Raw genomic sequence first — 14,659 nt, 5'->3', positions numbered from 1 at the left:
GCATTCAAAGACGGCAAAGAGGAGCTGAGCAGAGAGGAGGGGAGTGAACGGAGGGAGGGGAGTTGAGGCTGAGGTCAACCAGAGGTAAAGCCTTTTGGGTGCTGTTCAGAACTCCGTCTCATCTCCACAATGGGCAGGAAGGGAGAAAGGGTGGCGTGGCGTCTGGCGTGGGTGGGATGGCGATGTTTTGCTGGGTTAAAAGGAAACCGAGTGGCGAGGGGGGATAGAGAAAGAGTGCGAGTAAGTTGAGCGGTTGATGGAGCGCCAGAAAAGAAACAAAAGAGAGAAGTGGCGCAAATGGCTGATAGAGGTAGTTGGCAAACAGGTGCCAACATGAATCCAGCAAAAAAGGTTCAGAGGCATGAGGCATACTCTCTCACTCTCTCTCTGAGATTCTTTTACATGGCTCAGCAACAGCCAGGAAGCTCGAGGGCAATGGTAGTAATAACTGCACTGGGAATTATTCAATTAAACACCCCATCCGTCCCCCGTAGCGTTCTCTTTTTTTCCCCTGTCATCCCTGCGGTCTGCGGAGGCGGTGGGGGATCGAGGGGGTCAGGGATCAGTCTGGGCTGGGTGCTCCGTGACCCGGTCATCTGGCTGGACACGCAAGCCTCTTGGCTGGGAGCAGGGGGAGAGTGTGAACAGGCCCTGAGAGAGAGTGTCTTGGAGGATTGGGATTGTCCATTTCGTTGTATACACTACGGACAAACCTTCAACCACACAATAACCTTGAGACAAGACAAGCTATTTCTAGTTCTTAACAGGAAAAGGAAAAAGGATGGTGATAAAAATAAATAAAGCAAGTGTTTTTAACAATAGGCACATATTTGCGAGTATGGCCAGTTGTTGCCAGATTTCCTTTGAATGTGGATCAGTCCTCGGACACAACATCTATACCGCTTAAAACCACATCCTTCACTTCATTCTGATGGCTGCATTGTTCTCGCTGCGTGCGAAGAACTTACATTTTTCCAATGATGCAGCACTTCCAAAGCCAAAATAGGCCGTGCTGCGAGGGCCACGCGCCAAGCGGTGTATCTCTTCCGTGGTGCCGGGCAGAGAGGCTGAATGCTTGGCATTTACAGAGGCAGTCTAAGTGCTGATGGCCGGCCAGCCCTTGCCAGCAATTTGGAGGGCAAGGTGACTCTTGCATTAACTGGCCCCTACAATCAAACTCTCTTGCCAACTTGGGAGGCTGTCTGTCCGGTTGTGAAATCCTCTGGGAGATTGTGTTAAGTATGCATGGAAGAGAGGGGGCCTTCTTGTCACTTGTGTAGGCAGGGGTCATCCTGGAACGGCTTGGGGTACAGGCTACTAATAACACTTGCATCTCTACCCTACTGTGATAATGCCTAAGAAGGTTGCTGTGAGGCTGAATTTACAGCCTTTTTACTGCACATCTAACAAAAGAAATAAAGCCGTGAGAAAAAAAAAGTAAAGTGGTAGCTGCTACGAAAAAGAAAGACCACAACTAATGTCGCCAATTTAGTGAGGAGAGATCAAGCAAAGAGCAGACAAAGCGAGGGTTTGTGAGTGGCTCTAACTCAATCAGAGAGCAGTGGGGTACCGCCCCATCAATCACTGTCTGCTTGCCGCCACGGCCCCCGAATCACGCCCAAGTTGAGTGGCAGAGAAACACCGGCGAGCCGACGGCCCGCTGTGCGCAAAACACAGCGACCGAAAATGACCCCGGGGATCTGGGGGGCTGAGACGGGAGGGTCATTGGCTTTACTTCCTTCCTACCTACCCCACTGCAAACAAACTTTGCTTCGCCGAGAGCCCCTCTGGGGACTTGCTTGATTGTTTGAATAAAGGACCCTTGCGGTCCCTGAGCCCCCGCCCCCTCCCACCTGCCAACCCCCCTTGTGGATCTGTAAGCACTGTGGCGTTAGGGCAACAAACAGGCGGCGTACCACCGCGGCCACATCAATCAAACTCATGAGCCCCATTCAAGGTTAGACCACTCAACGCAACATGTCTGACAAGCTTGGACACGCTGTATTAAAGTGTCCAGACCTCCCTCATCAATTCCGCTGAACAGCCTCTTCTCTTTTCCTTTCTCCTCTGGGACGGGTGGCTAAGTAAGACATTGGGAGGTACTATTTCTAAGTAATCCACCCTTCGACTACTGCGCTGCCACCCACGTATCATGAACTCAGTTCATTCACCCTCCTCATTCCCTTCTTGTTGTTTTCCGACGCAGCCTCGTAAACTGAGAAATCAGCATTTAATGGAAAGGAAAAAAAAGAGGCGAGAGACGAAAACCTGTTGCTAATTATATTATATGAGGCGGAGAGAGGGGGAGACGCAGCTTATTGCCAACTGTCCTTTGGAAACAGAAATGCATAATTGAATCATAGCCTCGGCGTTTAATGCTTATTCATCGGCGCTTGGAAGGAAAACGCGTATGAATTTTTCTAACAGTCAATAGATGCGTGTCCAGATAGAGAGCTGAGATTACCAAATGCTGTCCTCTAATCATGAGACTCTCCGTGCGGCTCCTTTATAAAACAATCTGTTTAGGATTAAAAAAAAAAAGTAAAAGAGCATACGGCTGACATCTCTAAGCTGTGTGGGCCGCGGCTCCATTCCACAAGAAACTTCCATATAGGGAAGCTTGTATTGGTCGAGGGGCTGGAAATAAAAAGAGAAAAAAAAGAAGAATTCAGCAGCCGTTTGCCAGAAACCGCTTAGTGACACTCAATCTCTGGCAAAACACGAGCCGCTAACTCCCACATTGAGATGAAAAACAAAACAGGCAAGACACGTGAGACCGTGTGATGCTTTTGTGCCGCCGCAGATATGTGACCGAAGGCTTGAAATCCAACGAGTTATTTATGAGCGCCGGCCTTGTCTCCTCTCTTTCTCTCTCTCCCTCCTTTTCTTACTCCTCGGCTGTGAAGTGGACCTCCCCTCCCACTGCGAGGTAGAGTGGCTCGCCTCCCGGTTGTGGTCAGGTTGTGCATGAATCAAAGTGGTGACAGAGCAACGGGGAGGATGGCAGATGCCACGGCCAGAAAGCTTTTCAATCAGGCTGCCCTTCCAAGCCGCGGCCAAGGTGAAACACTTCACCGGCGGATGGAAAAAAAAAAAAAAAAGAACCCTCAACCCCACGGTCACACACACACATATTGCATGCACACAGACCTACTTTAATCCTGCTCATTAGCCAGGGAGTAACCCCTTTATGTTTAAAAGAGATGAAGAAGAGGAAAGAGAGTGAAGGTCAACGGCGTCTCCCGTCTGCTGTCCCGTCTCTTCTGCCCTCTGGCTAATTAACAAGGTTATTTCATTCGGCTCTGAACGGCTCACCTCACCTCATCATACGGTTACCTTTTTACAGGTAGCAAATGGGAAGATGTGTTGTAAACAGAACATTTAAGATGCGGAGTGCTCGTCTCTGGAAGTTTCACCACGCTGACAAAATAAGGTTTGGTATAATTGCAGTGAAGCGCAAACAAGACATATTCAAAGTGGATTGCTCTTTGATACGCTGCTGACAAGCTAGTCTTTCAATGTAATTTCAGGTGTAATTTGATTTCCATTGTTATGAACCGTGGGAGTCTATTGCTGTGGAAAAATACCAGGTGCATCATTTCGGGCTGCTTTTTGTCAAACCCGGTAGTTAAAAGAAGCGGCGTTGCCCCCGCGCGCTCCTTATTTCGCTGTGCCTGCTTTTACGGCGCCGCTTTGAACTCCGGATTCTTCCCTGACATGCTCTATGAAAAGAAGCGACAGAAATAAATGTCCGCTAACAGGCCCGTAAGTATCTCCAACAATCCGTGTCACTCCAAAGCCCCGGAGGTCACAGTGCTGCCCCTTTTTTAAAAGCCTCCACCGCCACAGTTAAGAAAAGGCTCCTGTTGCGTTCCTGCTTTATTTATTTTTCCTCCATGACAACGGCTGATAAGCGGTCACACGGCCCACCTCTCCTTGTTTGCCCATGGTTGCCCTTGCATAGGAGCGTGAGAGAGGAGTAAGGAGGAGGGGGGGAAGGAGCTGTTTTCAGATCTGGTGAGGAGTCCTTACTCCCCAGCTGTGAATGCTTTTCAGGTGGCAGGGCAACAGGGGAAATAGGGAAAGTGGCCCGAGTGGATCTTTTTGCCCCTTCTGTCCTCCTACTCTCACTTCCTGGAAACAGGTGGCACTCTTTGTTGGGGCGCTACGACGATATGAGTGAAGATTCCACATGACAAAGAGAGACAACTATAGATCCAGCGAATAGGCTCCCTCCCCCCTTCCCAAGCTACAGTTAGTCATCTCTGGAGTCCAGGCATGGTCAGGAATACCAGGAGGGACTTTCCATATCTATTGTGGAGGATACACAGCAGAGAATGTTTGCCTTCCCAGCAGGCCGAGCAGCTCCACGGGGGCAGCTCAGCAGGAGGTCGCAGTGGAAGGGGTAGTGGGACTACAATTTAAAAAGCTTTGGGTTACAGGCACCTGAAGGCGGGGGGGGCTCTCGCAGACTTTTTGAAGCGTGGAGAGGTGGGAGGCTTTCGCCGACTTTTCCCCGCGATCTCCCCCCCCCAACAAAGGGCTGCTTGAAGGAGGCATTCCTCAAATATCTCTGCTGCCTTGTACCACCCTGCCATACATCTCATCTCAACCCCCCACTACTCCCTCCGTCTACTGACTGTCACACTGGAATTTCTGTGAGGTCCACAAAAATACCAAGCAAGACAGAGAGGAAAAGCAAAAGAAACGAAGAAGTGCTGAGAAAGAGGAGACAGTCTCTCGGTTTTTAACCCCTCTCTCTTCTGCTCCTCCAAAAACAAACAGAGCAGCTTTTTGACTGACTGGCTTGCTCGCTGCGAGGGGATTTCAGAGCGCCGGAGAAGTTTTTTTTCGACCCGGTCAGCAAATCCGATGCCATCAATGATTCATAATGTTGTCAGGAGTGCATCGTATCGGTATGAAAGTTGGTTCTCCTACTCGAAGTCAGCAGGAGATGGAGAGAGAACAGCCTGCAGCTCAGTATGAAAGATTCAAAACTGGGAATTTTATCAGGTTTTCTAAAATCTCACTTGAACGGTGAGAACTATAGAGCTGTCTTACAATTTAGATGAATCGCCCTTTTCAATCTGCTTTACATGAAACCTGCCTGTCACTTGTTTAGATTCAAATCCGCTCCATTTTTTCCGTCAGATGGCAGAGACGAGCCTGACAGCCCCTTATCAGATCGCAGGGAAACAGAGAGTGCATCGTGCGCCGGGAAAGGGAGCGGAGCAAAAAGCATATCTATTTACTCCGCTTTTTCACTTGAGCTAAGCTCGCTCATTCCACTGATTTTTCAGAGCGAACCGACTTCAAATATTTGCCCCGACGCGGGCTGCGCCTCAAAACTTCATTAGCTGCAAGAGAGCGGCCCCTCCCGAAAACTGCACTCTGTGAAAGTCTACAACGGTGCGTGAAAGGTAAACACGCCCTGCATTCAGAATGGCAGGGCTCACTTAAGTCTCCTTATCTCCGTGATGAAGTGTTTTCCTCCTCCAGCTCTCAGGATACAGGCCTCTGCAGCACTTCCCCAAACAAACCTGTCAAGGGGTAGCGCACACGTGCAACAACATCGCCCGGGCCCAGACTCCACTCTGTTTTTCTTTTTTACGAGCACCACTTTGAGTGCTTCTTGTTTGGTTTGCTGATAACAGCCATGTTGGGGGGAACATGCGGTGCATATGTGTTCCATTTGCCCGCTAATTAGATTGCAAGGCAGTGCACTGAAGCGTGCATTGTGGGGCCCCCGCCGCCGCCGCCTCCGCCCCACTCTACCCTGTCCATCAGATAAGGAAGCCATTCTGGCTCTCATCAGTTTCCATTATGTAAGGGCTGATTTGGTGAGTGGAGCTGCGACAGGGAGTCTGACGGGTCCGACACAAATCACACCCAACTACTGTCTACAGATAGCAGAAGTAACTATTCCCCCCTCCCATAATCGAGTTACCTATGACATGCCTTGTCAGCGATTAGCACAATAACCCAGTCTCGTGTTACATAGTGCCATAATTTGAAATTAAGGAGGAAAAGGGGGAAATGGATGGTGGCTACATTGTGAAGTGGAACTAAAGTCCCATGAAAACCACTCCATTAGAAAGTTTAAAAAATGAAACGGTACACCGGGTTAAAAATAGGAAAAAAGCTGGAGGTCAGAATGCAAATCTCTGATGTGGCCCACAAGAATCAGAGACTTAACTTAAGTTTCACAGCCGTCTGCCTGGTGTCATTTGTTCGCGTTTCCTCCAGACAAGCGGTTTTATAACCTTCTGACCACACTATTTGGTGTCACGCAGCTCGTCTGCAAATAGACAAGCGAGGAGGAGAGAGAGACGCTCACAGATAGCAAAACTTCATCTAACACATTTTATGAGCAGCTTAACTGGCAATCAGCACATTCAGTGGCTGCTTAAATGAAAGCGCAGAGCTAATTTGTAAATGATACATGCTTGGATCACTAAACTCAAAGCCCTTCCCGCCCTCCTCTCCTCTCCTCTCCTCTCAAACTTGGAGAAAAAAAAGCAGCCTTCCTCGAGCCTGCAGCGACTAAAATTCTTTTTACTGCGTGTGTTTAGAAACAGGAAATTCATTCCTGACTAATTTGATTAGCACGAGCATTGTTTCTGCTTACCCCCCCTTCCTCCTCCTCCTCCTCCTCCTCCTCCTGTCCCTTCCTCGCTCTCTCTTTCTAACTGAGGATCTCAGACAGTTTAACAGTCCCTCTGGTGCTGAAACCGGACCCAAAAAGAAGTGTCAGGGGAGCATCCAGTTTTTTTAGAAGACGGACGGCAGCGTTCGCAATGCCATAAATCTCTGACAGCAGGTTAAAGTGGCAGGATTGAAATCCGGGATTAAAAGATCAAACCCTGCAGACATATATACAGAGGGTAGAGGGGAGGGGTGGGATTGAGGGAGCACAAAAGAAGCGTAGGGTCCAGGTTTTTTGGGTGGAGCGGGGATACAGTAACATGAGCCGGCAAAGCCCTGTACTCTCCGGAGCCCTGCAGCGTAAACAAACAGCTGAGACAGAGGCAGGGCTGAGGCACCGACACACGCACCCAAACCACCCACACACCCCCACACACACACACACACACACACAGAGAGACAGGCAATCAGAAGGAGGCAGTCTGCCCAGGCGAGGCTCACCTTAGGGCACCCACACCGACACAGGCTCATCACATTACTGTCTGTCTCCCGTTTCATCGGTTTAAACTATCTATCTGACAACAGGTCGGCCGCTTAGCCCCCTTTTGTTGGATGCGACAGCTCGCGGCTCACGAGTCAAATAGGGATCTAACCGTTACTGAGAGATTCACTTAAAAAAAAAGAAGGTAATTTCACAAAGTTCTGAGTTGAAATCTAAGTGGGGAAAAAACAGTCCACTCTGATATTAAAGCTGCAGTAGGCAGAATGTTTTGGCATCATTGGGTGAAAAATTCCATAATAACCTTCCAGCATATTGTAATTCAAGTGTTCCGAGAGAGACTTCTGATTTGACATGATTTTTGTCAGATGACCTGTCTCATGCTCTTCTGTAATGTAACGACCGTTTTATAAAAAAATCGTTATTTTAATCATATTTGCTCCATTTCTACCCACTGCTGCTTTAAGTGCGAGTGACTAATTAATAAAATAATCTGAGGCTTTTTTTTCTTCTTCTATGAAACCCATTCTTGGAACGTCTCACTTTGTTTGGAGAGTAATGGGATTTTAAGAGGAAATATGGAAGTAAATGGCTCATAAAGATGGACAGTTTTTCCCTTTAGTAACCACAGTTAATGGCCTCTGGCGGACCCGCAGCTCTCTCCCTCTCAATGCCTTCTTGCAAAAGTATACGACAGTTCAAATCAATATTACACGCCGCCGACTTCACTCCACGAGAAAGCGGGGACATTCCGAAACCCAAATGGCAGGAGGGGTGAGACATTCCTGCTGCCCTGCATGTGTTGTGTGGCAGCCAGAGCAGGAGTGCACTGACAGTGAGCCTGCGGACACTAGATGGCGCAGTTTCATGTGCAATATGCATGAGGGGAAGGGGAACACACATGTATGCATGCTATAAAATATAAATGTTGTGTGAACAGCTTCTACACAGCCTCTAATGGTGCTCCCAAAGTGAGGTCTGGGGGCTACTTTGAAAAGCTTCCCAGACAGTTTAATTTCACTAATAACTGTTATTTCATTCACATATGTGAGCAGAATTAAAGCATATTTCCATCTTTATTCCTGACTATCTTTAGATCAAAATCACATTGAATGAATTGGGTTGTTTTTTTTGTTGGGGGGGGGACCAAAAGCACATCTGTTTTTCATAGGTAAAGACAGCTCGGTGTACTCACTTGCACTCCCGGTCCTCCAGATCGAAGTGCGGATTGAAGTTGATGAGGATCCGCTGGTGGGGACCGGGCGCCGATATCACCCACACACATCTCTGAGAAGGGAGATAAGACACGGGGTATCCGGGCGACGTGAGGTAGTTGGCGGTTGAGATTCTGATGTTGCCTCCACATTTGTCTGCAGAGGGGAGCGGAGAGAGTTCTTTAAAGATAGATAGAAAAACAAAGGAAACTTATAGGCTATTTCATACATCTGATGCTCCCTACTACATACATACTTATTACAACCACATTACAGCAGCATACAGAGATAGAAGAGTTGGACTACATAAGACGGTAGAAACTCAAACTTTTGTTCCTGAAGTGAGGGTCCAAAATACACACTATCTATCTATCTATCTATCCATCTATCTATCTCTCTCTCTCCCTCTATCTATATGTTTATCTACCTTTTACAGAGTTTAACTGGTCAAGACAAACAAATGTTAAAGGGTCTTTATAATTAATTGTGTAACAATGAATTATTGTTTAACAAAGAATGTATTTTGGTCTTTAGTATTATCATTAATAATATTAACATTGGTTCTAATAGATTATAATACAGTTTATAGTGAGCTCTTATAACAGAAAAATAATGAAAAACATTAAAATTAAAAGAAAAGGAGAAGCTCTGGTTGGATGTAGAAGTGATCCAAATAACAACTAAGTATGAATGGAGAAGCTTCCGAAAAAAAAAAGTTCATATTTTTCCCCAGAAGCCAAAAAGTCCCAAAGATCTACAGCCTTTCAGTTCCTTTAAACTACGGTATGAGTTTCACCATTAAAGGGGATTATCCTGTTGTTTTTCCACAGGCCCGCTACTCAACATTTATCTTCATTTAGCGCGTTTTCATCCTTTTAACATAAAAAAAAGCTTCCAACATCTGTTGCTTTAACCTACTGTACACACACATAAACACACACACATACACAAACACAAACACACTTCTTGGAAATCAATTAAATGGGAATAAAAAGCGCAAAGTAGAAAGGAAAGTTTACATGATGGGGAAGTTGTGTAAACTGACTTTTTGAACTTCACCAAAAACACACAGGAGTTCTTAGTGTAACCGATAGCCGGCCTCATAAAAAGGGATTAAAAAACTCTCAAAAGAGCTTATTATAGTTTACAAGCCCCACAAGAGACTGTAAAAAAGATATTTACGTTTTTTTTTTTATTGTGTCATAAGAGATAAAAACGCATAACAAAAGGAATATTAGATGAATAGCATGAATAAAAGTTATAAAATAAAGAAGGATAATCTCTATAAAGTCACTATTAAGCAATAATGTTTAAGTGTGTGATGAAATATAATAAGAGGGGTTTTTCCCGAGGTGTTGGGTGAACGGGCAAGGTGAGTTTGCCAAAAGATCAGCAGAGATCAGCAGGCTAATCTTTTAGAAACATATTGGGATTATAGTAGCTTTGCTGAGTACATCAAAAAAAAAGCTTTATTTATTTATACAGATATATATATCAGATGTCACACTTACCGTTTTTGAAAGCCTTGACCACCAAAAGGATTCCCATGAACAGGAGAAAGACTAATCCACAATGCATCCTTGTTTTCTCTCCCAAAAAATAAAATTACGCATACAAAAAAAAACAACTCCGAAATGAAACTCCTCCAGAAGATTCGTTCTTTTTGGGGGCAAGTATTCTTCTTCTTCTCTCCTCTTATCTCGACGAAATAAAAGCAGAAGGTGTCCGTTATTGAACGCAGTTGTTAGTGTGCTGGTTCAGGTCTCCTGGTCATCCTCCTGGTCCTGGTCCTGGTCCTGGTCCCTGGTCGTTCAGCTCCGGGTTCCTGTCGCCGGTACCGGCCGCGCTCCTCTCCTCTCCGGCGCACACCGTGCCATCTCCTCTACCAGGAGAAGAAGAAGAAGAAGAAGAAGAAGAACACCAAGATGTGTTGAAGAAGAAGAAAATGAGCCAACACTCCGGTTCTTTTTTTTTACTCCGTCAAATTGTGATGCCTGGGCGGGAGGTAATCCTTGGCTGCGGAGTGAGAGGAGAGACAGACGGAGAGAGGTGTTATAGGAAGAAGAAGAAGAAGAAGAAGGTGTGCTCGTGCTGCTGCATGCGGCCACCGCGCGCTCTGGACATATATATACCCAGATCTGTCTATATAACGCGCTGCCTGTCGCTGATACAAACAAGGCTATAAAGGCAACGGATACACACACACACCTTCCTTCTGAAAAAATGTGAGCACTTTGCTTCTATAGGCTCGGAGTGGGATGTCGGAGAGGTTGATGATTGGCTTGATTACAAATAGCCAACCTATGTGCGTCTTTATATGTAAGAGGAGCTCCACACTGAGTCACAGAGTAGCAGCAGTCCGTTAAGTGACATGACTCTCTCTCTCTCTCTCTCTCTCTCTCTCTCTATCTCTCTCTCTTCCCCTCCCTCTCTCCGTCTTCTCTCACAAAAAGGAGCTAGACATTAATGGGAGATGTAGTAACTGAACAGGACTCCATCCAGGAGACATTATTTGGGTTATCACCATGTACCAAATATGATATTTGGCACAAAATATGGAACATCACGAATCATGCATTTTTTACAAATCTAAATCTGGATTATAGGAACATGGGGTGTTTCCTCGGGATGTCCTCCTCCGCTTCTATCTGGGACTGATCATTTAATGTGACACACTGAACTAAGAAGTTCCCTTCCAATCCCTCAAAAAACACAAGATCCTCCAGCTCCAAAATGAAAGCACATATCTGTATACCGCAGTGCTTATTAATAGGCCCCATTTGTTTTTGTTTTTTTTTGCACAGCAGCTAAATAATAGAAAGTGTTTTTCTTCTCCCCTCTCTTTAGACCTTGTGGATGTCTTGTATCCACCAGTTATAAGCTCTATCCAGATGCGCAGATTGTCTGCCCCACAACAGTGACACCATTAAATCAGCTCTCTCTCTGAAATTTAGGGGAAATCAATTAAAGCGTAAATTAAAGTAGCCTCGAGTCATTTACTGAAGGCTGATCTTTAGTGGGTCACTCTACACACAGAAAGGAGCGGAGCAGCAAAACAACCTCAATACAGTCCTGTGTAGCAAAATCCTGCATAAACACAATGCATACAGAAAAAGTTTGAATATGCATGTTGTAATCTGAATATTTTATAACCCCCCCAAAAAATGAATTAAAGGAAACAACAGCGGGATCATAAGAGCCATATTTGTAGAATTGTACATGGAATCATACAAAATGATGAAAAATCGATATTTCTGCGCGCTCTATAACGTTGTTTATTTCACGCATAATAAAAAAGCTTGTGCATTCACCTGCGTGTTGAGGACCCGCAGACCCGCAGGCATCCAGCAGCCCTCCTCTCTCCACCTCCAACATGCGTGGAGGAGCAGTGTGTACGATCCGATTAGGCTTCACTCCGATCCGGTTTCAAATGACACCAGAACTTCTCCAGAGAAAGCAAGTCAAATTATTTCCTCCCCTCCAAAAAAAAAAACAACCTTTTAGTGTGTACGCCGGGTGGAGAGCCACAGCTTCGGGGTCTTGGGTCCCGCACCGCGAAAAGACGCGCAGCCGCTGCCCGGAGACTCGCTCTGTTCTCCGCGTATAAAGCCTCCTCTCCGGCGCTGCTCTCTCTCTCTCTCTCTCTCTCTGGGTCTCTCTCTCCTCTCATTCAGCGCTGTCACGAGTGAAATCCGGCCAGTGTGTGTGAGAGGGGGAAAAAAAAAGAAGCAGTCCCAAAAAATATCAAAGGAATGGAAAGAATAAAAAGTCCCGGTTGATCTGATACAAGTTTCGTTTCGTTCCGTTCCGTTCCGTCCGTGTCTCCGTGCGCCACCGACCGACCGACCGACCGCTCTCTGATGAACGCAGAGAGGTTTGAGTCCCTGTTTGAGTCGCTGCCAGCTCCACACGCCCCTTTACGAGGGATGAGTGCGTGCGCGCATGATTGTTGGCGTGCGCGTGTGTGTGTGTGTGTATGTGGAGGAGGTGTCTGCAATCGAGATGCAGATTTCACCCAGCTGCCTCTCACTCTCTCCCTCTCTCTCTCTCTCTCCCTCTCTCTCCCTCTCTCTCTCTCTCTCTCTCTCTCTCTCTCTCTCTCTTTCTCTCTCTCTCTCTCTCTCTTTCTCTCCCTCTCTCTCTCTCTCTCTCTCCCTCTCTCCCTCTCTCTCTCTCTCTCTCTCTCTCTCTCTCTCTTTCTCTCTCTCTCTCTCTCTCTCTCTCTCTCTCTCTCAGCCTGTATTGGACGCATCAGAAAGTCACATTAGACATTGAACGCACCACTAGCCTGATAGAAGCGTGTCTGTGAGCCATCTTGAATGAGATCTATTTATTGTAGATCACTCACAGAAAATCTGTCTTATGTGCCCATATACTGTATTATTATTATTATTATTATAAGGGCGCAACAGGCAGTGGATGTGTAACTCCCTGTGAGCATTGTGGGATTATTGAAGTGAGATCACAGGCAGCCTCATACCCACTATGCAGGTTCCTATAGGAATATCATAGAGGTACTATATGGGCTGGCTGGGGCCGTTTTCTGGGAGCCTATAGGGGCCCATGGGGACGCACACTGAGTGCACACTGTTGTGTTCCACGAACAAAGAATCTGTTCTCCGTTGGTGTACACGGACAATCTGTCTGTCTGTCTGTCTCACACTTCAAGCCTGTACCAAAAAGACACTCTCATATGTCATTTTAACCAAGATGTCGTTGTGAGCGACATTTAGAGCTGCTACGATTAACGATTAGTTGTCAACTGTTAAATTAATCGGCAACTATTTTGATAACATATCATCAGCTTAAGTATTTTTTTATCAGCTTCTTAAATGTGAATATTTTCTGGTTTCTTCACTCATCTATGGTGGATAACTGAATATCCTTGAGTTGTGGACAAAACAAGATGTTGGTGGGACGTCATCTTGGGCTTTTTTTTTTACCCTTTTCTGATATTGTATAGACCAAACAACTAATCGATTAATCGAGAAAATAATCTACGGATTAATCGACAATGAAAATAATCGTTAGTTGAAGCCCCGGTGACGTTATTCTGTACTTGCGAGACGTGACACCAACCGGGCAGGGGTGTGAAGTCATGAAAAACAAAAAATAATAGTTGCTATATTTGGTATTATTAATGATCAAAACAGGATTGATAGCAATCAAATGAAAACAGGTGTTGGTTTCGGCATGTGGGAACTGTTGAATGAGCACCAGAGGTGTGAGGGGGAAGGTTTCTGGATAACAACAAACAAAAGAAAAAAAACAATGGAAACAATCCACTTTTGGGACTTTCCCCAAAGTTTGGACTACGAATGCATCCACAAACCCAAATTTGAAAGCACTTATTCCAGGAAATGACTAGTGAACTATAGCAACACTTCTGGTCAAAACATCCATTCACATATTTCTCTCATTGTGAAACTCTCCAGTATAGAGGAACTGAAACTAAAGGACTTTTTCAGAGTTCCCCTGAACTCTGCTTCTCTAACCGCTGTCACTGCCGGGCTTTAAGGGTTAAGCCTGGCAACACACTGCTGCTCTACTTCTCTGCTGTTTTAGCTCAATTGACTGCAATAACTGGAGGTTTCCAGCTGCAGGTCTCTGTGGTTGTTAGAGGAGTCTTCTGGTCCTGTAGGGGGCGTCAGAGCTGGCGAGCGGCTCACAGAGAGAGAGAGAGAGAGAGAGAGAGACACCCTTTGCTCCTCCAGCTCACCTTACTGTAAGGCTTCTGAGATGGCACAGCTGGGTTTAGAAAACAAGTGCGCTGATTAAAAGGTTTTTTGCAGACTTAATCACTATATTCAGCATAATTTTGAGTCAGGCTTCCCCATGCATCAGCATTACCAGCATTAACAGTCTTTGTCATGCGCTGCGTATTATAATCTGCTTGTTTTAAGAAATAAATCATTGTGTTATTGCCCTATAGAAATGTAAGCAGCTGTCAGTTCAGGAGGTTTGCTTTATGCACATTATTGAGATGTTCCTCCTTTTGAAAAGTTTTTGTGACACAATAGAGCAAGATATAGTAAGCCTACAATCCCTGCACATTATTATTTTCTATTCCTAGAGAGAGAGAGAGAGAGAGAGAGAGAGAGAGAGAGAGAGAGAGAGAGAGAGAGAGGGAGACAGCGGATCGAGTGGCTTTATTCCCATCCCAGCCTTAGTAATTCTCTGTCTTGCTGATAACACAAATGTTAAAATGGTGCCGGGCATCTCTATCAAAGGCAGCCCCTAACTAGCCCTTCGTGTCTTCAGGATAACACAGGAACAATGGCTTAGAGTCATTTCACAAGGG

General features: G+C 45.9%; 1 protein-coding gene across 5 annotated transcripts in view; it reads right to left on the bottom strand.

Moving 5' to 3' along the window:
* The window catches only part of nrp1a (neuropilin 1a), a 74,189-nt gene extending 61,876 nt beyond the window's left edge, over nt 1–12,313 (bottom strand). The window contains exons 1-3 of one of the 5 annotated variants that reach the window (XM_037757043.1): nt 11,670–12,313; nt 9,870–10,374; nt 8,340–8,538 (exon numbers count right to left, since the gene is read on the bottom strand). In XM_037757043.1, the coding sequence (XP_037612971.1) occupies nt 8,340–8,538; nt 9,870–9,936 (266 nt within the window). In that variant the 5' untranslated portion in view covers nt 9,937–10,374; nt 11,670–12,313. Of the gene's footprint in view, nt 1–8,339; nt 8,539–9,869; nt 10,550–11,669 lie in introns of those variants that run through there. The other 4 variants (XM_037757045.1, XM_037757047.1, XM_037757048.1 and 1 more) reach the window with 4 other exon arrangements.
* Nucleotides 12,314–14,659: the final 2,346 nt, after the last annotated feature.

The sequence above is a fragment of the Sebastes umbrosus genome, chromosome 21 (genome assembly GCF_015220745.1).
Source record: "Sebastes umbrosus isolate fSebUmb1 chromosome 21, fSebUmb1.pri, whole genome shotgun sequence".
Taxonomy (NCBI): Eukaryota; Metazoa; Chordata; class Actinopteri; order Perciformes; family Sebastidae; genus Sebastes; species Sebastes umbrosus.
This window is presented reverse-complemented; position numbering and strand designations above follow the sequence as displayed.